Source organism: Thunnus thynnus, chromosome 10 (assembly GCF_963924715.1).
Source record: "Thunnus thynnus chromosome 10, fThuThy2.1, whole genome shotgun sequence".
NCBI lineage: Eukaryota > Metazoa > Chordata > Actinopteri > Scombriformes > Scombridae > Thunnus > Thunnus thynnus.
This window is the reverse complement of record NC_089526.1, coordinates 1713393-1736727: the sequence shown is the minus strand read 5'-3', so window position 1 is coordinate 1736727 and position 23335 is coordinate 1713393. Positions and strand designations below refer to the sequence as shown.

Here is a 23335-nt window from a genome sequence, read left to right as displayed (position 1 = left end):
ATTTTGTCATATCAACAGTCCAAAATCCAAAGATATTCAGTCTACTACCATATGTGACACAGAAAAGCTTCAAATTCTCACATCTGAGAAGCTGCAATGACTGAATATTTAGCGTTTTTGCTTTAAAAAATAATGAAAGATTATAAGATTATCAAAAGAGTTACTGATTAATTTTTTGACAGTCGACTAATCGTTGCAGCTCTAAAAGACATACTTCTTAACTCACCAGGTTCAGTGTCTGGAACTTTGGATTGGCAGATGGTGTCGATCACCTTTCGCTTGATTTCTTTCAAGCTGTCAAAGTTCTGCACGGTGAACACCCTCTGTGGAGTGCCACAGATCTGCAAGAGCTCCAGAAGGTGGACGTTTCCAATGCCGATGGCAAACACCTCGATACCCAGAGCCCTGAGACGGTCGGCCGCATCCTCCACATCATCCTGTGATTCCCCGTCAGTGATTAAAACCAGATTCTGGGAGATCTTTTCAGACTTACGACTGCCTCGGTTCGCTGTGAAATATTCCCTGATGGAATCCAGGGCAAATCCGATATTGGTGCCTCCACCACTTTGTTGCATATTTAAGATGTGCTTAGTCACCTCCTGTTCGGTGTTGAACCTGTCTAGATAAAACTCATTCTGGAAAGTACTGCTGAACTGGGCAAGTCCAACACGCACTAAATCCTTACTGACTTCAAAGCTTTGTATCAGTTCTATTGTGAAATTCTTCATGATGCCGTAGTCCTTCTGGTCGATGCTGCCAGACTGATCGAGTAGGAAGACCAGGTCAGCCTTCTCTTTTTCACAAACTGCAAAAACAAAGAGAGGAATTTTGTCCACATAAATAATAGATAAGGGTATCATAAACTTGGTAACCTTCAAGCCCATCGACTTTGAATTTATGCTTTCCATACTCTTCTATTGGCAAATGCACATAATTTTTTAGCTCTGACCTGTCTGGTTTTAATGCCAACACCAAATAAATTCATCACCTCACTCACATCATCTGAATAACACACTAATATTAAGAGCCTAATGGATAAATTGGCAGGATGACATTACTAGGTGATATTTGCTTATCACAAAGAAGAAACATTAGAATTTTCTAATTTGAGAGAACGGTTTGTCAAAATCCCCCCCCCTCAACTCTACTTAAGATTCTTTTCCCTCAAATCACAGCTTTCCACTTCAAAAATCAAGTGCAATTAACATCATTATTTTGCTTTGTCTTGCAAAGAAAACTGGAAATTTACTTTGCTCCAGTCGGTCTTGTGAAGCGAGAAAGAAAGTCAGGCTGGAAAGACATTCTGCTGTTGGATTTTTCAAATTTAAATGTTTTTTGACTTCTGTGAGCACCATAAAAGAATTTCCATTCACCTTGATTAAATTGGGATGATGGCCGTTATTGGCAAAAGTATTTGCATGGCTAAATACTTAAAGTGAGAGAATATGGAGCATTTTGTGGCTGGTTAATTGACCCGTTAAATGTGTAGCAAAAGTTTTGTTGTAGGTTAGCTTTGTGATGCTGTAAATCTTTGTATCCTAACTTTGAAGATGTAGACCTACTGTATACAAAGGTGGGATTACACTGTTGTGTGTTACCTGGCTTGGTGGAGTTACAGAAGACATCAGAGATATTCTTGTACAGAGTTTCCAGGGCCTCAAAATTGTCCACATAGAAAACTCTGGATGTGTCGTTAGCCATGGTCACCAGCTGTTTCCTGTTGGCTCCCTTCACTCCAATACTGAAGACGCTGATCCCATGGTTTCGCAGTGCTTCGGATGGACCTTTAAGATTGTTAGGGTCAGTAGCATCACCATCTGTGATCACCATGAGAATCTGAGGAATCTTGTCTTTTGCCCGACCGCCATGTTCCGCATTGAAGTACTGTAACGAGTATTGCAGAGCCTTGCCAGTATAGGTGTTTCCATTTGGGGACTTCAGTTCTTTTATTGCCCTTAAAACGTTTTGTTTGGACTCATACTTATTCAGAGAAAAAACAGATATGGGGTCGTCAGAGAAGAGAATGACCCCAAAGCGAGTCAGATCTTTGCCAACCGTGGTATCGTCCACCAGTGACTCCATAAACTTCTGCATGCTTATAAAGTTGGCCGGTGTTATGCTTGTGGAGCCGTCCACCAGGAAAATAATGTCTGCTTTTTCTGTCTTCACACAGTCTGTTTGAAAATACAAGGACAAAGAGCAAATGGCGTCAGATGGAAAGTTGCATTTACACCATAATGAATCAGTAACTTAAGGTAACACTTGGACAACTATACACTTGTTTACTATCTTATCAACTCTAACAACTTCAAATCTTATTTAAATGCTTGTCTTGTTAGATAACAAACTACTAACCAAACCAAAGAATCAGCTGGGTTTTGTTGCCAGTAGAATTCCATTTGCTACATTTATGAACCAAAGTTTTAAGTTTATGTTTCTTTAAAATTAGTTTTAGTGGAATACTGTTGTCCAGCAATGCTGTCATTTTGTAGGTAACCTGGAAGTTAGCAACAATTAGGATTCCCAAGGCAGATTTCCATTATAATTCTTCATATAGTTTTTGATTAATAAAATAAAAATAATAGGCTGTGTCCTAAAAAAGACTTATAATATGTACATGTTTTTTTCTTTTATAAGACGTTAGTCAAAGAGTTAAAGAAAAGAGAATGAGAGCCTGCGGTTTACAAATGCTCTATTACAGAAATGTTTTTGATGCCTGTTGTATTTTGGGACATTCCAGCACTCTCACCTCTCTCTGGATCACAGAGCTCCAAAGCCACCTGGCTCTCCAAGTCCTTCAGAGCGTCAAAGTCCCTCTCAGAATAGACTCTTTCTTTTAACCCACTGATCTCCAGCAGCTGGGTGGTGTTGGCGTTCACCACTCCAATGGCATAGATCTGCACTCTCTTGTCCCTAAGTTCTTTAGCGGGCTCTTTGACCGCGTCTTGGGACTCTCCATCTGTTATCACTACCAGCCTCTGCCTCTGGTCAGGACGCCCTCCTTCGGCTTTATCGAAATACGGTGACAAAACTGTGATGGCTTCACCTGTGTTCGTGCCTCCACCGATCTGCTTCATATCATCGATGGCTCTCAACATGTCATCTTTGCTGTAGTATCTGTTGAGGCGGAACACTAGGTTTTGAACACTGCTGAACTGCATGACACCAACGTGCACCTTATTCTTCCCAATGTCGGATCTGCTAATCACAGATTTCATGAATTCTTTCATTTTCTGGTAGTCGTTTGGATCGATGCTCCCAGAACTGTCAATCAAGAAAAGGAGGTCGCTTGGTATGTCTTTGCAAGCTGTAGAGACAGAACACAGACATGTTGGTGTGGCTTTCCTCTTTTTTTTCATAATTTTCTTGCCTTAGGACCCCTTTCAACTGCTATCTACAAGGGCTTAATGTAGTTGACCCAAAAGGCATCCATACCAGCAGAACCACAAACCACACCAAATGCATTGCATCAATTAATTTTCAATTGATGTAACATACACTGAATGCATTATACAATGTATGGTAGCCAGAATGTGCCAAGCTGGGGAACAAATGTGCTAAAAATAACTGTTTTCCTGGAGCATCAATGCTAGGAAATGGGGAAGTGGTGAATCCTGATGAGTTAACACATGTCTGTTTGTGATAACATATGTCAAGATGCCATCGTGTGTGGTCTTATGTTGAAAACAATGGTTGGGGGTTAAAGTGCTGACCATGAACCACAATGTCCCCTGGACCTTTGTTACATTAATGCCCCTCATATCCTGTTTTCTCTCTACAATCAGCTGTCCAATAAAGGCTAAACAAAAATGTTTTGTTATGTTTTGACATCATACAATGCTGGTGTGTTGCCCTTAAAGGATCATTTAGTACATTTCAATCTGATATATTTCCCATTGTGGCTGTGTGGGTCATGCTAACTCTCACTCACAATCGTCAACACACACCAAGGTATCCAAAGACTCACACATAAACAGTCTAATGTGCAAGTTGCCCCGGATGTAGTTCCGTATGCAGTAACCATGATGGCTGCCTCAGGTGGTTAATTTTGTATGTTTACTTTCTTTCAGACTCTGAGACAAATGTCTGAAATGATTAATGTAGAATCATGTTTATTTGGAAAGCTGTAGGAGGCTCGGATACCTTGCCTTCATATATGTCACTTTGTGTGAGTCCTTGTTTCCCCAAATCTCTATAACAGAGCTGACGAGTGCAAAAAAGCATCACCCAAAGATTCACAATGGCCACATTTATGGAAAATACATCAGGTTGAAAAAAATGGAATTATCCTTTAACTGCCACATGCATAATATGGTTGACATGCATTTTAAACTTTAGTCCAATTTTCCTTACTGTCTGATGAACAGATGTCTGTGACAATGTCATCCTTGATTGGCGTCAGGGCATCAAAATTATTGACAAAGAAAGTCCTCTTGGGGTCGCCGGCAATCTCTCGTAGCTCATTTTCATCTGCGTTTTTCACTCCAATGGCATAGACAGTGACGTCCTGCATTCTCAGTCTTTCTGCAGGGGCCTTGACTTCATCGGAGGATTCTCCATCAGTGATGACCACCAAGTACTCTCGGACTTTGTGACCACGAGTGGACGACGCTCTGTCAAAGATTGGCCTCATGAATTCAAGCGCTCTTCCTGTATTAGTCCCACCTCCTACTTGTTTAATATCTTGCACAGCTCTCTCCAATGCCAGAACATTTGAGTGGGTGTTCAGATCAAATTCCACGTTTGCTGAATCTGCGTATTTTGCAACCCCCACACGGACATGGTCTGGCCCAATACGGAAGGTATGAAGAAACTCCATGATGAACTTCTTCATGTCATAGAAGTCAGAGGGTTGAATGCTTCCTGAATGGTCAATCAGGAAAAAAATATCTGCTTCATCCGTTTGTGTGCAGCCTGGAAACAAAAAGCAAAAATATTATGAGTTATTTTCCCAATTCATCAGCTGCAGACGGTCTTTACATTCATTTACTAAATATCCAATGCAATAAATACTGTATTAACATACTTAACAGACTTAAAACTTATTTTTTACTGTACCTCTTGTTTTTACAAAAGCAAACTAAGACAACTACAGAAAAGCACTGGTTCAGACCTTTTTTGATGCCAGATCTTCTTTTTTCGACTGTGACTGTTTGGCGAAAGATATTATGACAAAGACTTTTCTGCAGACTCTGCTGCAGAGGTTTCAGTTTGGCAAAACTGTCCACAATAAACACATGCTTCTTGGCGGGGTCAGATGCAATCTCATCCAGTTCGCCCTTGTTGGCGACTTTGATTCCTACAGCGTAAACAGTAACACCAGCTCGACGGAGTTCAGCTGCTGGCGCGCTCACGTTGTCCTGAGATTCACCATCTGTGATCACCACCGCCACCTGCTGGATGTTTTTGTTTTTCCTGCTTCCTCTCTCCACTGTGAAAACCTTCTCCCGAGTGAATTTTAGAGCCTCTCCGGTCTTCGTACCACCTCCACGGTAAGGCAGGATTTTGATGAACTTCAGCAATTCATCCGTGTTTTTGAAGGTGTTGAGGTAGAACTGTGCTGTGGGCATATCATTGTACATTACAATGCCCACTTGGACTTTGTTCACACCAATGTCCAGGCCACTCACTATCGAGTGCAGGAAAGTGCGGACCAGCTGGAAGTTGGCCGTTCCAATGCTTCCAGACTCATCAACGATGAACACGATGTCTGCCCGATTGCCTGCTTTGCAATCTGTGAAAGGAATGTATAATCATTAAGTCACAGTTTACCAATTCAGGTAGCTTTCAAGATTGAAATGAGGAGTACTCATTGTTTCATACAATTTATGAAATTCTGTGAGTAATTTCTTGCTGACAGATGCTAAATATGTACCAGACTTGATAGAAGAGGTCATACAGTAACATCTGTCATTGCCTGGCAGCTTTTTTGGGACAGAATTCCAGGTATCGAGAAATTTGTAAGCCCATTCATCCCAGCTTTCTATTACTTTCTTATGCCAGGATCAGACCAAGCAATATGAGCTAGGCATGAGATGAGTGTGGCTGTGACAATTATTCGTGCGATTTGAAATAGTGGAAGACAGCTGACGCAGCATCTAAGACGCCTCACAATGTCCCTGTCTCAAAAAAGAATACTGTACCAGAATATTTTTGTCTTCTCTCACTTAGTCGGACAGTTTCTACAAGTTCCTTGGTGTTGACTCAATTGGACCAAAGAGGAATGATGTTGTTAGCACAACTGGAAGGTTATTCACCAGTTGATGCCTGGCACTTCCTTCTAGATCTTACTTATGTACCTTATGACTTATGTTCCTCTTGCAAGTTGTGTTTTTTTTAAAACTTTATTTTTACTGATATTTTCAGACAAAAGAAATGGGTTTACATGGACAACATAATACTTTAATTAACCCTGTCTTGTAGAGTGTTTTTTCTAGTAATTAACATATTGATCATATTAAAGTAAAGGTACAGTAAAGGTCCATTTCTCCATACAGTTTATTTCCTGCTTTGATCACACAGATTGCTGTCTTGCATGCAGCCAAAAGTATTTTAAAGAGAATTTATATTTATCACACTGCCTCCAGCTTTCATTTTGTTTCAGACAACCCCTCGTTGTAGGGGTCCAACATGTAGTCTGACATGTTTCTGGACTAAGTAACAGCAAGAATAATTGCCAAAACTGACACAGTGACCATCTTGGAAAGCAAAAATATTGTGTACTCTTATCCTTTTATTAATCTAATCTAATCTAATCTGTTAACAGTGGTATCTGTTTTGTTCTGGATCAAGCCCTCTGCCTCCATCCTAATCCATGCTGTGGTTAAAAAAAATAGTTCAATGGAGTGAACAATAAACCAGGATGAAGGGTCCACCAAGTGTCCCATGCGGGAGGTATATGAACACCTTAAATCTCAGGCGGATGTTAAATCTCTTCTTGTGATACATGTCTGGAAAGTTATAGAGCTATTAAAAGAATGAAACTGGGTTATTCATCTGTCAGTAAGAAATAGCTCACAAAACTTCACATCTGAGATTTTTCCAAAGTTAAAAATTGGAAAGTGGGTAAATAATTTGAAATATACACAGACTGACTGTGGATAAACAGTTGCAAACTACATTTTCAAAGGTGCATTCCAGTTATTGATTTTAATAATAATGATAGTATAGTTCTTAAAATGTTTTTACCTTCAGTCAGAGTGGTCTCATCTATCTCTTTTTCGAAAACACCCTTCAAAGTAGGTGCAATGTTGGAAAAAGAATAGTATACATAAGAAGAAGTGGATATGAAACTCATTTCTGATCTCCTTGCACCAACGTTTATCCCCACCACAGTCACTCCTTCTGATTTGATCATACGTGTCCCGTTATACACAGGATCATCTGAGTCTTTTCCACTCACAACAACCAGGAATTGTCGGTAGCCCTGGTCTGCCCGGCTTCCTCTCTCACTGGTGAAAAACTCAGTGCTGGCTTGCTGCAATGCTTTGCCCAGGTTCCGTGGCTCGTTGGGTTGCAATCTCTGCTGGCGGAAACGCCTGACAGTGGTCAGGGTCTGCTCTCTGGTTTGGTAACTGTTAAGATGAAATTCAACTTTGATTTCTTGACCATACTGGGCCAAACCAAGGCGGTAAGCAGAGGCTCCGATGTTCAGTTGATTGGTCAGTCGGACGAGCATAGCCCTGACTTGCTGGAAATCTCCTTGACTCAAGCCACTGTCCACCAGGACGACAATGTCTGCAAACTTTTCTGCCAAGGCTGAAAGAAAACAAACAAACAAAAAAACAATTAGGAACAACAATATTAGAACTCATGAATGTCTCATTATTGTCACATATTAAAACAAACATGACTGTTTATTATATCTCAATAAAAAAAGAAAGAAGAAGGTCATTGAAAACCTGTAAACAGACAGTTGTGTAAGAGATAAATAAGTAATAGTTCAAAACAAAAAAACAACTCCCCCCACAATGTCAGCATGGTGATTTTATGAAATAGCTACATTTCACATCAGACATTTCACACTTGAAATATGTGTGTGAAATGCCTGAATTGATTTTTTGTTTTGAACTATTACTAAAACCCCAAAGCAGGCAGTAATCCTTATTCCTAAGTGTTGCTATCAGACTTTTTCAGTGTCAGAGGGTCTAAATGACGCTGCAGAGAGCTCACTTCTCAGCCAAGGAGTCATATCTGTGGAAAATGTGCTTTCCCACACTAAACTTGCATAACAGTAAGTTCAATTAAGTTTGTCCCTGTTTCCCAAACAACATCTGTCTCTTAATTCTGCATGTTTTGGCTGACGCTGCATAAATGCTGGCTGACCTCAAACATCACTGGAACCAGAGCATGTAGCCTGAAATGTTATGTGGAAAAAGATATGCTTTTGAGGAATCACAGTAAAGAGGTAATTAATTTGAAATACTGCATAATGTCCTCAGACAGTGAGACTTGGTAACATAATCCCAAATTAACAAAAGCAAAGTACTGGAACTGCACTGCACTGCCAAAAAAGTTAGAGGGATGCTTCAGCCTGTGAAAACAGCTGTATAATGTCCTCTGTAGACTACACTGTCCTCCCCTAGTAATAAAAAACGCAGAGTCAGTCAATAGTTTTAAGAGGCTTTTAAAAACTCACCTGTTTCGTAAACACTTTATCTCATAATGTGTTATTGCTCTCTGTGTGGCTTTCACTGTTTTTATTGTTGTATCTGACTTCTGTGTAGTTTTTATGGTTTTATTGTTTTTATATTGATATTATGTGTTGTTAAACTTTTTATTTATTCATTTTTTTTTTTCTTTTTACTCTATTTTATTTTTCTCTCAGTTGTTTGCATTGTGCAGCACCTTGTAACTCTTGTTTTGAAAGGTGCTTTATAAATAAAGTTTACTTACTTGCTTACTTACACATTTATAACAGAAAATCTGTCTGACAAACCAGAGGCATGAAATACATTTGTGTTTACCAGGTAGAGAAGGTCCAACAGAAAGATGCTACTGTGTTGCATTATGGGAAATGTAGGATCCAGTGTTTTTTGACACATACATGGTACCAAAGATCAGGATATATTGACCTGTGCTATTTTGATTTTGACCTTTCTTTTCATCTCTTGCAAACTCTTTATAGAAGTACAATGCTATTTATGGAGTAACTGAGGCTCTTTGTTTCCAGTTTTAACTGCAAATAAATGAAACATTTTTATTTTTGTTAGTTTAAACAGATTTTAAGTGTAGCTCACTGGCACACAACTGTCAATTGTGTGAAGCCAAACAACAGCAAAACACCTCGTACTCTAGCTGGAATGAGAGCTGCAATTATTATACTTCCCTTTTTGCTGTTCAGTGCAATTTAATTAAAATTTAAAAAAAAAAAAAAACTGGAGCGGCCTGGTAGCCGAATGGTTACTGTGCATGCCACATAACTGTCCCTGGTTAGACCTTTGTCTGCCACTTCACTAACTCACTCTCAGCTCCTGTGCATCTCCGCCCAATAGACATTTAAGGTATTTGTTTCACTGTGATCAGTATTTTCAGATTATACTGCAATATAAACAACTCTATAAGGATGTTTCCTGTAATTCTTTGCCTTACTATCAGTGGTGGAAGAAATACTCAGATCCTTTATTTAAGTAAAAGTATCAAAACAGCATTGTAAAAACACAAGTATTATGAGCTTGATGTAGTTAAAGTATTGCAGTAAAAGTACATAAGTATTATGAGCTTGATGTAGTTAAAGTATTGCAGTAAAAGTACATAAGTATTATGAGCTTGATGTAGTTAAAGTATTGCAGTAAAAGTACATAAGTATTATGAGCTTGATGTAGTTAAAGTATTGCAGTAAAAGTAGTGGTTTGGTCCCTCTGACTGATATATTATTATATATGACATCATTAGATTATTAATAGTGAAGCATCAGTGTTAGAGCAGCATGTTACTGTTGCAGCTGCTGGAGGTGGAGCTAGTTTACACTACTTTATATACAGTTAGCTAGTTTAGTCCAGTGGTTCCCAACCTAGGGGTCGGGCCCCTCCAAAGGGTCAGCAGATAAATCTGAGGGGTGGTGAGATGATTAATGGGAGAGGAAAGAAGAAAAAACAAAGTTCTGATACACAAATCTGTTTTCAGTTTTTGGACTTTTTCTCAAATCTTTGATTTTTGCTGAAATATTGGATCATTTGAACATTTATTGAAATGAAAGCATGTGAGAAGTTTAGTGGGAAAAATCACTATTTGGTGGAGCTGTTAACAACTCATAGACATGTGAAATGTGACCCCGACTACACACTGCTTTTTGTAAGACGTCAAAAGACAAAAAGGTTGGAAACCTTTAACAATGTGTTGTATTTTAAAAGCTTGTTATATTATCCATTGTGTCAAATTTTCATCTAAAAAGTAACTAAAGCTGTCAAATAAATGTAGTGGAGTAGAAAGTACAATATTTCCCTCTGAAATGTAGAAAGTAGCATCACATGGAAATAATCAAGTAAAGTACAAGAACCTCAAAATTAAGTGCAGTAGTTGAGTTAATGTACTTAGTTTCCACCACTGCCTACCTTGCCTCTGATCCTCCATGGAGACGCACACAGTTTGCAGCAGACCATCCGTCAGCCTCTGCAGAGCCTGGTAGTTATCGATGGAGAACAGGAAGCGGTCTGAAGGCTGGTTGGCAATGGACTTGAGCTGCTCTTGGTTTGCTTGTCCCACCCCAATGCCAAACACAATGACTCCATGACGTCTCAGTTTCTGGGCGGGCCCTGTCACATCATCTGTGGAGTCCCCATCTGTGATGACCACAGCGATCTGAGGCACTCGCTTACGGGTGGACTGTTCGAAATAATTCTTCAGGAGGAAGTCGATGGCCATGCCTGTTTGCGTGCCTCCTGTCATGTAGGGAAAATTGTCAACTTGATCCAGCAGGGAACTCTTGTCCATGTGATCCTGCAGCAGGAACTCCTTCTGAGGTCTGTCACTGTACTGCGCCAAACCGATCCGAACTTTGTCAGGGCCGATGTCGAGGCCTGAGATCACGCTCCGGAGAAACCCTCGGACCTCCTGAAAGTTACTGCTGCCGATGCTGGAGGAGCCGTCGACCAGGAAGACGATGTCGGCCACGGTGGCTTCGGCACATTCTGAACAGGAGGAAGAAGAAAGTCAGCGTGTGGAGCAACAGGTGGAGGAACATTTAATGTGTGTGTGTTTGTACCCACGAGAAGATACAGAGTGAGTCCATGTTGCTGATATTCTAATGCAACATAAAACCTTGACAGTAAAAAAAACTGTGGTTGAACTGGTCACCTCTATACAAAAGGAGGGCAAAATAATGAACACCTGCATCATTTAGATTATTCAGTTCAACTGAAACTTTTAAAAAACTTTGACGTCACTTTTTAAAATTCTATTAATTCTATCTATTTTTGTTGATATTATTTCTGTTGTTAGCTTAATACTTTTAATGTGAGGCACTTTTTCACATCACATCTTTCGAAAAGTATGATAAAAAATTGATTTAATTACCACTTTTAGGCTGAATTAACATCTCCCTGCCAACAAAACCTGAGCTCTAAAAGCTTCAATCAGCAACAATAATGAAATATTATGCATTAAAGTTTGCTGTTGATCTTGGAAACTTGACAATTTCAAATCAATATGACCAAAAGCTCCAGAACAGATACTAAATGGACCTAAGGTATGATTGTTCTGTAAACAATGGTTATTGATGTTATTTTTTTTTCAGTCAAGTATTTTCATAATCGATTAGTCTGCCAATTATTTTATCAAATTAATCTATTAATCGTTTAGTCTATTGTCAGAAAACATTGAAAAATGGCAGATATAATTTCCAACAGCTCAGGGAGATGTATTAAAATGTCTAATTTTGTCCGACCAGTAATCCAAAACCCATATACTTTGAGTTAACTAACTGATTAATCGACACTTGGCTCAAACATTCCTCGGATGTGAGTACCACTGGGGTCAGATCAATGAATCACCACAAGCTGTGTGGAATGACACATATTACCTTTAGACAACTGCAGGAATTGACGTTTGGCTTCCTCTACAGTTGTGCACAGCGTCTGGACGATGCTCTGAGAGATTTCCTGCAGTGCCGCAAAATCTGACACACTGTAGACATGCCGACTGTACGGCTCATTCGCTATCTCTCTCAGCTGGTCTTCATCTGCGTCTTTAATACCAATTGCATACAAAACAATTCCCTTTCTCCTCAGATCCTCGGCGTGCGACTCCACCTTATCTTGTGATTTGCCATCGGTGATCACCACGGCGATCTGCGGCACATTCTGATGCAAGCGGCTTCCAGCTTCCTCCACAAAGTGGTTTTTCAGCATGAAGTCCAAGCCTAGCCCCGTCTTGGTGCCGCCCTTCATGTAAGGCAAAGTGGCGATGTACTGGAGGATGTCGGCCTTGTTCTGATGGGTGTTGAGCTTGAACTCGGTGCGTGGATTGTTGCTGTACTGGACCAGCCCGATGCGAACATGATCAGGCCCGACGTCGAAGCTGTTGACCAGCGTGTACAGAAACCGACGGATCTGCTGGAAGTTTTCGGTGCCGATGCTATGCGACCCATCCACCAAGAAGACGATGTCGGCCACGGCCTCTTGAGTGCAGACTGAGAGGGAAGGTTGTCAAGTCACATAAAGGTCTTGCTGATAAGAAGCTGCAGGGTGCTACAGTGAAAAGCTCTGAGCACCCGTGCAGCTCTCGTTTCTAAGAAAGCGTGTCAGCCAGATGTGAAGAAGGGTGATTTACAGACAGAGGTGGTGGGTTGCACCTGGTGCCAGCAGACAGTTTCTGGACAGGAGGAGCTATCTACTCCGAAAGCTCTTACCTTCAGGTTGACTCTTGCGTGTGAAAGCATGAAGAAATTGAAAAAAAGAAAGTTGTGTGGCTCACAGCTGGTGTTCATCTCCTTCTGAAAGTGCTGGTGGCGCAAACAGAAGGTCGACAAATGGCTGATCAAACCCTACCTTTCCTTTAACTTCTCCTTCTCACAATATGTTCAACATCAGTTCATCATTTCAACTCTAAACCTTTCTTGTGCCTGGCTGCACAAAACTACCCTTAATAGTTCTCATCAGATGTTTTACATTAAATACTTTGGGATGTACCTACAAACACCGAATGTTGCAATGATAACATCATATCTGGTCAGGTTAATTTTCTAAGTGTGTCTTAAAACACCAGTCAGGTGCCCATATAAACAGTGAAAGAGGTAATAATACATGATTTGTGCTGTATTCTTCAGTGAATCTCAAAGTGCTACATGCTACAGCGTTAAAAAACATACCACATAAATAAAATAACAAAATTGTAAGTGCATTATGAAGGGATCTTCTAATGATCAGTATGAACAGTTCATTTGGACTGACTTGACTGTTGTTTTAAGACACACTTAAAAAACTGTGAACTCATCCTTTAAACATGTCTGGAGGAGAAATTCTAAGACCTAATTAGGTTTGAGAAACTTCTTTAAGTAAGGGAATCATATGAGAACTATTAAGGAAAATATGTTTTTATGTAAGAAAACAGTCAAAGCTATTTAGCCCAAAGTGAACCAATTAATGCGTCATATACATGTGCTCAGCAGCAAACACATTCCTGTGCAGGGTTAGTACTGGTGCTCCAACAATGTTTATAATGAACATAAACTTCAAAGCATACCACACATCTGCTCTATAAGGCCTTGTGCGTGTGTGTGTGTGTGTGTGTGTGTGTGTGTGTGTATATAAATCGGTTATACAGATGCCGTGGGTTGATGTAATGTTGAGGCAGGGGTACGTTTACCATGATCCTTTATGTGCTGGTATGCAGGAAGTTAAGTCATAGCTGAATAATCATACCCACCTGTCCTCTGAGCAGCGTTGCCGTAGAAACACGCTGCTATGATGAGGCTGAGGAGAAGACCCCGCCTCCCCTCCATGCTGGAACAGCTCTCGGGTTTCTCTCTGCCTACAACACAAAGACAAAGACGACTATAAAGACAGAACAAATCTGTTTCCCATCTGGAAGAGCTCAGTGGCAGCGGGGGGACACGTTTGTTCCAGAAGGTCGTGTTACAAAGACTGCATACATTTACAGACATAATAACAGGCCACGCCCACCGTGACTTTGCATTACTGGACTTCAAAACTTTTTTATTTTTCTCAGGAATAAAAACACCTCTAAGCTGTGGTGAGGCCGGCTGCATGACAAACAAGTGGAAAGTCTTGACGTTTTGTGAAATAGTGCACTAAAACCTTTCGCGTGTGTGCTGGAGCAGTAGCCTGACTTTAGCATCTCTGGCTAATGGTGATACATCACAACATTTGGTGGTGAGAGAATTATTCAGATAATTTATAATTTATAAGAAGAAACAGTAATACAATCAATGCCAGCCCTGGATGTTTCCGTGCCAAGTCTCAGTTGGAGCTCCCATCAACAGCTACTAAAATCTGGCATTCTGCATTTAATTTACAGAGAGAATAAGATACTGCGTTGATATTTGAAAACCTGGACATATAAATCCAAACTATAGCGTCTGCCTGGATAGACGGCACTAGAAAGAAGAGAAAAGTATGTTTGTTTTAAGTGATTTGAGTAAATTGACCCTTTAAAGAGGACATACTTTGCTGTTTGTGTATTCCTGTTATTTTTATACTGTTATGATTTTGGATGTTAAACATAGTAAAAGTTCAGAAACTTGAGATGAACGTGTGTTAAAAATCCAGGGCTTCAACCTGCTCTGAACGCTTCGTTTGCATATTAATTTGTTATAATTTATTAATTTGCATATTTCTCATCTGATTCAGCTCCAACATGTACGGATGGATTTGAGAAAAGAAGGAGAAAATTTTTTTTAAAATGGATATTCATTTTTATACAAGGGGTGGTTTTCATGGTAATTTAAGGTCATTTTATGGTTTAAATTAAGGGATAAATTTCATGTTATTTGTTTAAACAAACTCAAACAGATGATTCATTTTGTGTGTCAGAGTCAAAAAGGGTCACAAATCAGGGTCCACTACTGAGGAAATGGCAGAAAAATTGATAGAGAGGAGTTCATATGTAGTTGTGGATAAAAACACAGATATATAACCTCCTCCCAGCTGCTTTCAATTCAATTCAATTTCATTTATATGGCGCCAAATCATGACAAAGTTATCTCAGGGCACTTTTCACATAGAGCAGGTCTAGACCAACTCTTTAATTTACAGAGATCCAACATTCCCCCATGAGCAGCACTTGGTGAGAGCAGCTAGAAAAAACTTCCCTTTAACAGGAAGAAACCTCGAACAGAACCGGACTCTAGGTGGACGCCATCGGCCTCGACCGGCCTATCAAACCCTCTCAGTGATTTAGAAATCTGTCAGGATCTGGCAGCGTGCTCACATCTGAGGTATGAGGAGTGTGTAAAGTGGGCGTCTTCTGCAGTATCAGTAATTATTGAAGTTATGTGTCCCTGCGCACTGTCATGAACTCATCTCCTCCAAGTCACATCAGACCACAACTGCAGCTCTGGGATTATATGGAATAAATCACCACATGAACGACGTAAAGTCTCCAATCTAGTCTGTATTACAGCAGTGTCTGCCAAGTGCATCTCATTGACAGAAAAATATCGTTGTTACGTAACTGTCTTAAAACAATACTGACATGCCCATATAGCAGTGGCAGGCAAATAGTGGCTAGTGGGCCAATTCTGGCCCTGCAGAAAAAATATTTGGGCCCCTGATGAAAGATTGACTTTCGTAGTTTACATCAAAACCATTACATAATTTTTCACCAATCTACTGTAGATGCCAAAATAAATACAAGGCTACTGTAAATCCCAATTATTGTAATATCACTTTGTTACAGCTAAATGAGGAGACGCATTGACACTATGGTTGCGTCATGATATTTGAACAGTGAACGGTGCTGAAATTAAGTCTAATAAACGGCTGGCAGTCGAACAAAAATGATGTGTTGATGCCATTTCCCCCCTCAGATACAGTCCTTAACACTGTTATAAATCTATTTTATTCTTAAATCAATTAAAAGAAATAAACAAAACATAAAGATCTGCCTTTCCACTGCCCAGCAATGAAAAGTCCTGGAAAAACTGTCCCATGGTTGAACCTAATTGTCATATAGTATGTGCATTGACAGTTATTATGCACTACTGGTCAAACGATTTACAACACTTCCATTTTTCCAGTTTTTACTGAAATGTAAGCAGTTCAAGCCCAGTAAATAATATTAAATGTACCATTAAGGTAAACCGCAAGAGCTAAAGAAAAAAAGAATTAGGTTGCAAAAAACTGAAAAATAATGTCAGTTTCAGAAAACCAAGTAATTGAGTTCCAGCGATGGACGCAGATGAAGCCTTTAACGTTGATGCTATGGACCCCAATGAGCTGCATCCTTAATAAAGTCTCAGTTGAACCGATGCAAACGGTTCCTACAGATGTCCCAACATGTGCCAATCGCTTCATCTGTCTGTATGAAAGCGTGGAGGAGGAGGCGTGAGGGGCTCATTAACTGGAGTTTTATTTTTATAGCACTTTAAAAAACACACAGTTGCAAAGTGTTTGGCCAACACAAACGAGAAATATAAACAATTAGATAAATAAAATGAATCACGTTATGAGACAGCATAATGAGAAACAGACCAAAATAGAACCAACAAAAACATACGACGGTACAACACAATGAGAAACAGACCAAACTCAACTAACCAACACATACGACGGGGATGGAGATCTATAACAAGACTTACCTATAAAGATGTTTTTTAGAAGCTGCTTAAAACAGTTTAAAGATTCAGCAAATCTGACGGATCAAGGAAGATGATTCCAGAGGTTTAAGGCTAAAACTGCAAAGGCGCAGTCACCTTTTGTCTAGCTGGGGTTGGACAATGGATTTGAGGAATGAAGAGGCTGAGAGGTGGAATGAGGAACAAGGAGATGTAACTGGGGATAAAGTCCTGCAGGACCTAAGATATTATCAACAGGACCTTGCAGTTTATTCTGTATTTCACAGGAAGCCAGCGGAGGGATGCATGGACAGGGGTCATACAGCTAGTTCCAGTTAATAGCCTGACAGCTGCATCTTGAACCAGCTGTAGATCAGCCTGAATGAGGCACAAGTAGAGGGAATTACAATAATTTGGACGGGAGAAAATTAAAGAGTGAAATAATAGTTTGAGATCCGTAGAAGACAAGATATATCAGATTTTTTTGATATTCAATTAAAAGAACTTCTGCTTTGTCAGGGTTCCGATGGAGGAATTAAGAGACAACCAGTCAGTGACTGGTAGCATCCTGCAGCATCCTCTGATCTATATCTAGCTGCCAGGGTTTCATTCTACCACAAGATAATGATCCAAAACAAACCTCCAGGCTTTCAGAACCACCTCCAAAGAAAAGAACAAGACGGTAAGCTTCAGATCATGGAAGCAGTAGCAGTCATTGGTTTGGGATGAACTGGACAGAAGGGTGAAAGCAAAGCAACCTGACAGTGAAACACATTTAACAGATTTGGAAGAACTTTCCCAACAACATTTGATTTCCATTGTAGAAAGAATGTGTGTTCAGCTGTTATATCTGCAGAAAGTGTCTCCTTCATTGTGTTAAAAACATAATTCAGATTTTGTTAAACAAAAGATCCCATGAGTTCTTTGTTTTTTTATTATCTCCAATTGTTTATCTGTTCTTTTCTTGAATTTCAGCTTTTTCCGCTTTAAATATAAAATGATTTATTGGTTCTGAAGGTGGAGGTTTTCTGGTTCAACTCAATACAGCTGCAGCCATCATCCAGTAGTCATTAGAGGAATTAAAGCTTCAGTCATTCAGCCTTGGTGGCCACTTTCTGCAGGTTTGATTTATTCTCATGTGTGCAAAACAAATGAAGAAAGCTGTACAAATACAAAGGAAAGAATCGTCCTGCACACCCAATCATCTGCCTCCTTCCTCCAAAGAACTCAGTGATGTTGTGCGCTGGACTCATCTGTGCCATCAGATTTTTGCAGCTCACAAAAGCATTCTGCCAAACTTCATAACTAGTTCAATGTGCTGACGCTTCTTCCCAACTTCATCTGGAGCTCCAGAGCAACCCTGCGGCTCGGCCGGCAAATACATTCAAACCATTTCTGCCCTCACAGGTTTCACAGAACTGAAAGCCGTCCTATCCGCTCCATCTGGACCTGCTTACTGTCTGACGGTTCCATTTCCTGTGATCTGTGGGCAGCGGACGCTGTCTGGCCACATCACAGGGCAGATGAACTCAAAAGTATTTTAAATATGATGTAAATTTTTCTCGATGATGCCGCTCACTGTGCCATCTCACTGATGTAAGGACCAGAGCTGCAGACACAGAGCAGCTTCCTGCTGCTTTTACTACCTCTCTACTCTCTCACTCTCACCACAATAAAGTCTCTGCTCTTTGTTTACATCTTTTCTTCTTCTTCATCCTTCCTGCTTGGTCCATCATATAAAGATAAAAAAAAAGAGTCAGAAAGTTTCACTGAAAAAGGAAATATTACCATTTAAAACATCCTTCATAACCTTGTCTGAGACTCAAATGTGTCTCCAACTAGAGGCAGAGACACAGATACTGAAACATCACCAGCTGACAAACGTCCCATAAAAACAAGTTGCAAGTCTTTAGCCATGCTGAGAGCTCTGTGAGGCTGAAATCCTGTGGTGCAAACCACAGGATTTTTGCTAAATATAAATGGAAACACAGCTTTAGTGCTCTTACTGTGTGATCAGACAGAACACAAAGGGAATTTTAAAGGTGGCATGATTTCATACAAAGTCATTTGTAAGATGCAAATGAACAAAATTTGACACAACGGCGTCTCAACGCAAGCTGAAAGTGTTTCAACTTGAGCAAAAGATTTACAGGAGTCCTGGAGTTTTATGGATCTGTTTCATAAATGTACTGATAAAAGAGGGAAAAAGGAAAGAAACTAGAAGGAAATAACAGACAGAACCAGAGTTTCTGGAGAGTTCTGTCTTCAGTCAGAGGCTGAACTGTACAAACACAAAGGTACAGATACACTCCACCACCGTTGGGGTCTGACCTCTTGACTGTGTTCCGCCAAACCACAACATACAACAATCTTTTAAGCTAAAATGCCAAAATTTGCTGGTTACAGCTTCAGATGTGAAGATTTGATGATTTTCTTGGTCATATATGACAGTAAACACTGAATAAAAACATAAACTAAACACATACAGAGTTGACACTCTTTTTTTTATGTCAGCATGATAGTAAACTGAATATCTGGAGGTTTTTGACTTGGCAAAACAAGACATTTGAAGACATCGAATTGGGTTGTAGGAAATGATAACGACCATTTTCCAATACTTACATTTTATATAATATTACATTTTACAGACAAAACGATTAATCAATTAATCACAAGAGTAATCAGCAGATTAGTTGATAATGAAAATAACGGTTAGTTGCAGCTCTATGTCTGCTCCTGCTGGACCTTCTCATCAGTTGTATTTTGGTTTTTCCCAGTGTGGTTGTTTCCAACTTTAACCTTTTTATTACAAAACAACTTTTTGAAAGATGTCAGATTTGTGTTTTCTTTCCTCCTGAATGCTTAGTTTTCTTCTGCTGGAAACAAAATCCACACTTTCACTCTTCAATGTTTGTGTTCAATTATCTTTTGCTGCTTCTTTTTTTTCCTCAACTTCACCCTCTCCTCCTCCTCTTCCTCCTCCTCCTCCTCCTCCTCATCCTCTCTGCATTTCCAGTGAATTTCATGTCCACTATTACACATAATTTACCATCATATTATTGAAATTTCATACTCCAGCCTGCCTGAATGGAAACAAAGAGAGTTGGGAGAAAGTGTTTTGAGTTTAAGACTTCCCAGCATGCAAATACCAGAGAATTCAAAGGAAACTGAGCTCTGATTCTTTGCCAAGTTGCAGGGGATTAAGTTTGAGGGCGGCAGAACTGAAATGAATCTGATCTTCCTCCTCAAGGCCTCTGAGTGTGAAAGCAGCGCGATAAAAGTGACCAGCACATATACCGTATGAGTGCGCTTTCTTTTTAATGTGAGGGCGTTAAACATGTGTGCATGCGTGCATGGTCCTCTCTGCTCCCACAAACATGTTTAAAGCCTGTGTTTAATCACCTGCCAAATGGTTGAGGCCCTGCAAGTGGAGGAAATGGAGTTCACTCTAATGTGAAGCATGTGAAGGTAATCACAGCAGAGCGGCTGATTGAGAGGAGGGTCTCCGCATCGTTTACCCATCCAAGTGTGTTTACATGGACCTCCAAGTTTGAGCAGCTCTTTCTATAGCTGGAAGGTTTGATGTTAAAGAATGAGGGGCCTCTTTGTTTAGCGCGTCAGTCTGCCTGTCCAACTGAAGTTTGGCTTACAGGAATGACCACAGAGTGTTGGGGAATTTTAAGGATTTCCTCTCACTGATACACTGATGATATTACAGTCCAGATGGTTCTCCGGATGTCGGCTGAAGACCAATATCGGTCCTTTAAAGAGGACAACTCAGACAGATTTACATCTCCTTTAAGGAGAGACAGAGACATCACCCAAGTTTGTGCAACACACTAAAACAAAACACTTTTTCAACAAATCTATTTCGAAGTAACGAGGATCAACACGCATTTTGTTTGAATTTATTCTGATGCAACCCATGCAGCGTAATCCTAAACTACGTGGCAGAGCTGACGTTTGCTGCCTCGTTGAAAGACAAACTAACTAAGGTTTTTCTGCCTGTGGTGCCGAATTCAAGACATTTCCTCAAATTACTGCTCAAATGGTTCGTTGTCATGATTATCAGCTTTCCAGTTTTCGCCATTTTGCATCAGCGAAGACAAAATAAAGACAGACGGGGACATTTCAAGATGACACATTGGATGCAAAGAAACTATTTTATGATGTTTATGACCAAAGCACCATAAATTAATAGAGAAAATTGTGAAAAAGCAGCTGATTTATCAGAGCGGCCTGAACTCTGCAGCAGGAAACTGAGTCTGAAATTTAATGTCTGAGTAAAGAAGGTTTAAAATCTGCAACTCTGGTTAATGACAGAGAGGGAGAGAGATGACAGCAGAGAGAAACACACAGACAAATAAAAAACTGATTCATTACAAAAACAACCAGTTTAACTTCAGCAGCAGAAAACACTTTTTTTTACACTTCAACTCAGTATCAGGTCCCATTTAGCTGCAGATTAGATGAAGTGCAGCTCACTTAAATTTGTAGTTTTAGTAAATACCTGCTAAATTGGAAAATTGCAGTGATGCTAAACTTTTTGCCTCTTACGGTAATTTGCGACAGGCTGATAAAAATCTCCCCACAGTGTTTGTTTGCAAGCTGGAAAAAAAAAGGCCGTTCCCATCGTCCATTATCATTTTGTTTTAATATTTTCTTGAGCTTCAAATATTGTCATACATGCCACAGCTCCACATGAGAGGAAAAATGTACAAAGTCTATGTGTTCTGGGAGTTGATTTTGGATTGTGAAAGCCGCAATTTGGTTATAAGACAAAGCTTTTATCTGTAGTGGGTCCAGGTTTGTCCTGCATGGGGTCTGAAGACTTCTAAACTCTGAGGCAGTTTGACTTCTTGCTTTCTTTCTTTCTCTTTCTTTCTGTCTCAGTGTTGGAATGTCTGGGAGTGAAACCAAGACGAACCAGCTGACTGTTAGAGCTCCAGTGGGATGAAACCTCACTGCTTTATCCTTTAAACTGGCAGTAGGTGGAGTTTTTACTCTCTCATTAACAGGACGTCACATGTTTGGATGGTTTTTTTATGTTTATGATGATCAGCAACATTCTCACTAAAACACCTCTAATTAGCACGTCATTAACACTAATATTCACACTTTAAACTCTTTATCCTTCGAGAGATGTTTATCTTTAATGGCTTCTATCACCCAAATGCAAAGGTTTTGTTTCAGGAGTCCCTGTCGTACTTCTTGTCCTTGATTTTTAAAAGGAGCCACATTTTGCTACGGAGTTATTATTATTATAACAAAGTTCAGGAACAAGACCACGCCCCTCTCTTTCACTAAATTCAATCACCTGTGCCTCACTAATTCAATCATCCGTGCATACCTATATAAGCGTGTCTAACCCCTTTCTCTCCCGTCTCAGTTCTCACGCCCCCCCCCCCCCCCCAAACCCCATTCTTCTCCTCTCTCTCAATGGGTGTCACGGTGGCTCACAGTGGTGAGCGCTTGTGCCTCACAGCAAGAAGGTCCTGGGTTCGAACACTGGCCGTCCCAGGTCCTCTCTGTGTGGGGGTTGCATGTTCTCCCCGTGTTCGCGTGGGTTTCCGCCGGGTATTCCGGTTTCCTCCCACCATCAAAGACATGCTCGTTAGGGTTAATACTTCCACATAAGTGATTCTTCTCGTCCTATTCTAGGAACCACAGGGTGATGACGAAGCAGAAAGCTCATTGAGACACGTGTCCCCCACTCTGAGTCTCGACCCCCGGGTTCCTAGACGCTCCAGCCTCTTTGTGGTTCCATTTGGTCCCCGGTCGTCCCAACGCCATCGACCCCCTTCATCCCTCTCCTCTACCCCATCATCCCACCGTACACGACCCGGACCAACCTTCAGCTCCCATTCATCCCCCGGCAATCGACCTCTTCATCCCTCTCCTCGATCCGCATCCAGCCCACCGTACACTCTCCTCATCAATCCTGAACCCTCTCGACAATCCAAATAAATCTACTTTTATACCGTTCAAATGGTCTTCGTTAGTGAATTTTGTGATTTTCTGCTATTTATACGCCGTTATGATGTCGGATGTTAAACGTGGTTAAAGTTCCAAAACTTGAGGTTAACGTACAGTAGCTGTCAAAAGTTTGGACACACTTTCTCTTTCAAGGGAATGAGAAGGTGTGTCCAAACTTCTGACTGGTACTGTATGTAGAAAATGCTGCCTGCAAGTCAAAAGTCAGGGCTTCAACCTGATCTGAACGCTTTGTTTGCAACAGTTTTTTCTACCTTGCTGATGTCAGCTCGTTGTGCATGCTCATAAACAACCGACATTTTCCACTTTCATATTTCAGATCTGATTCAGCTCCAACATGGATGGATGGATTTGAGAAGTTGACATTTGGAGTAAAGAAGGAGAAAAAGCAGTGAAATCCTGCTACTGTTTGTTAATATATATAGATATATAAAATCATATATCAGTCACTGAACAACAATCAGGTTTTGAATGAAGGATTTGTACTTGTAATGGAGTATTTTTACATGGTTGCATTGGTGCTTTTACTTAAGTAAAGGATCTGAGAACATCTTCTTTTTTATAAAAAAAGAAGCCAATAGCTGTCGGAGCTCACAGCTGCTCTCACAG

At 40.3% G+C, this 23335-nt stretch overlaps 1 protein-coding gene across 3 annotated transcripts in view; it reads right to left on the bottom strand.

Annotated features, from left to right (window-relative positions):
• col6a4a (collagen, type VI, alpha 4a) overlaps nt 1-23335 on the bottom strand; it is an 83589-nt gene that overhangs the window by 41993 nt on the left and 18261 nt on the right. For 2 of the 3 annotated variants that reach the window (XM_067600325.1, XM_067600324.1), the window contains exons 3-11: nt 13864-13968; nt 12020-12628; nt 10554-11129; nt 7189-7758; nt 5114-5734; nt 4354-4914; nt 2750-3307; nt 1599-2174; nt 227-805 (exon numbers count right to left, since the gene is read on the bottom strand). In XM_067600325.1, the coding sequence (XP_067456426.1) occupies nt 227-805; nt 1599-2174; nt 2750-3307; nt 4354-4914; nt 5114-5734; nt 7189-7758; nt 10554-11129; nt 12020-12628; nt 13864-13939 (4726 nt within the window). In that variant the 5' untranslated portion in view covers nt 13940-13968. The remainder of the gene's footprint in view (nt 1-226; nt 806-1598; nt 2175-2749; nt 3308-4353; nt 4915-5113; nt 5735-7188; nt 7759-10553; nt 11130-12019; nt 12629-13863; nt 13969-23335) is intronic. The other variant, XM_067600326.1, reaches the window with a different exon arrangement.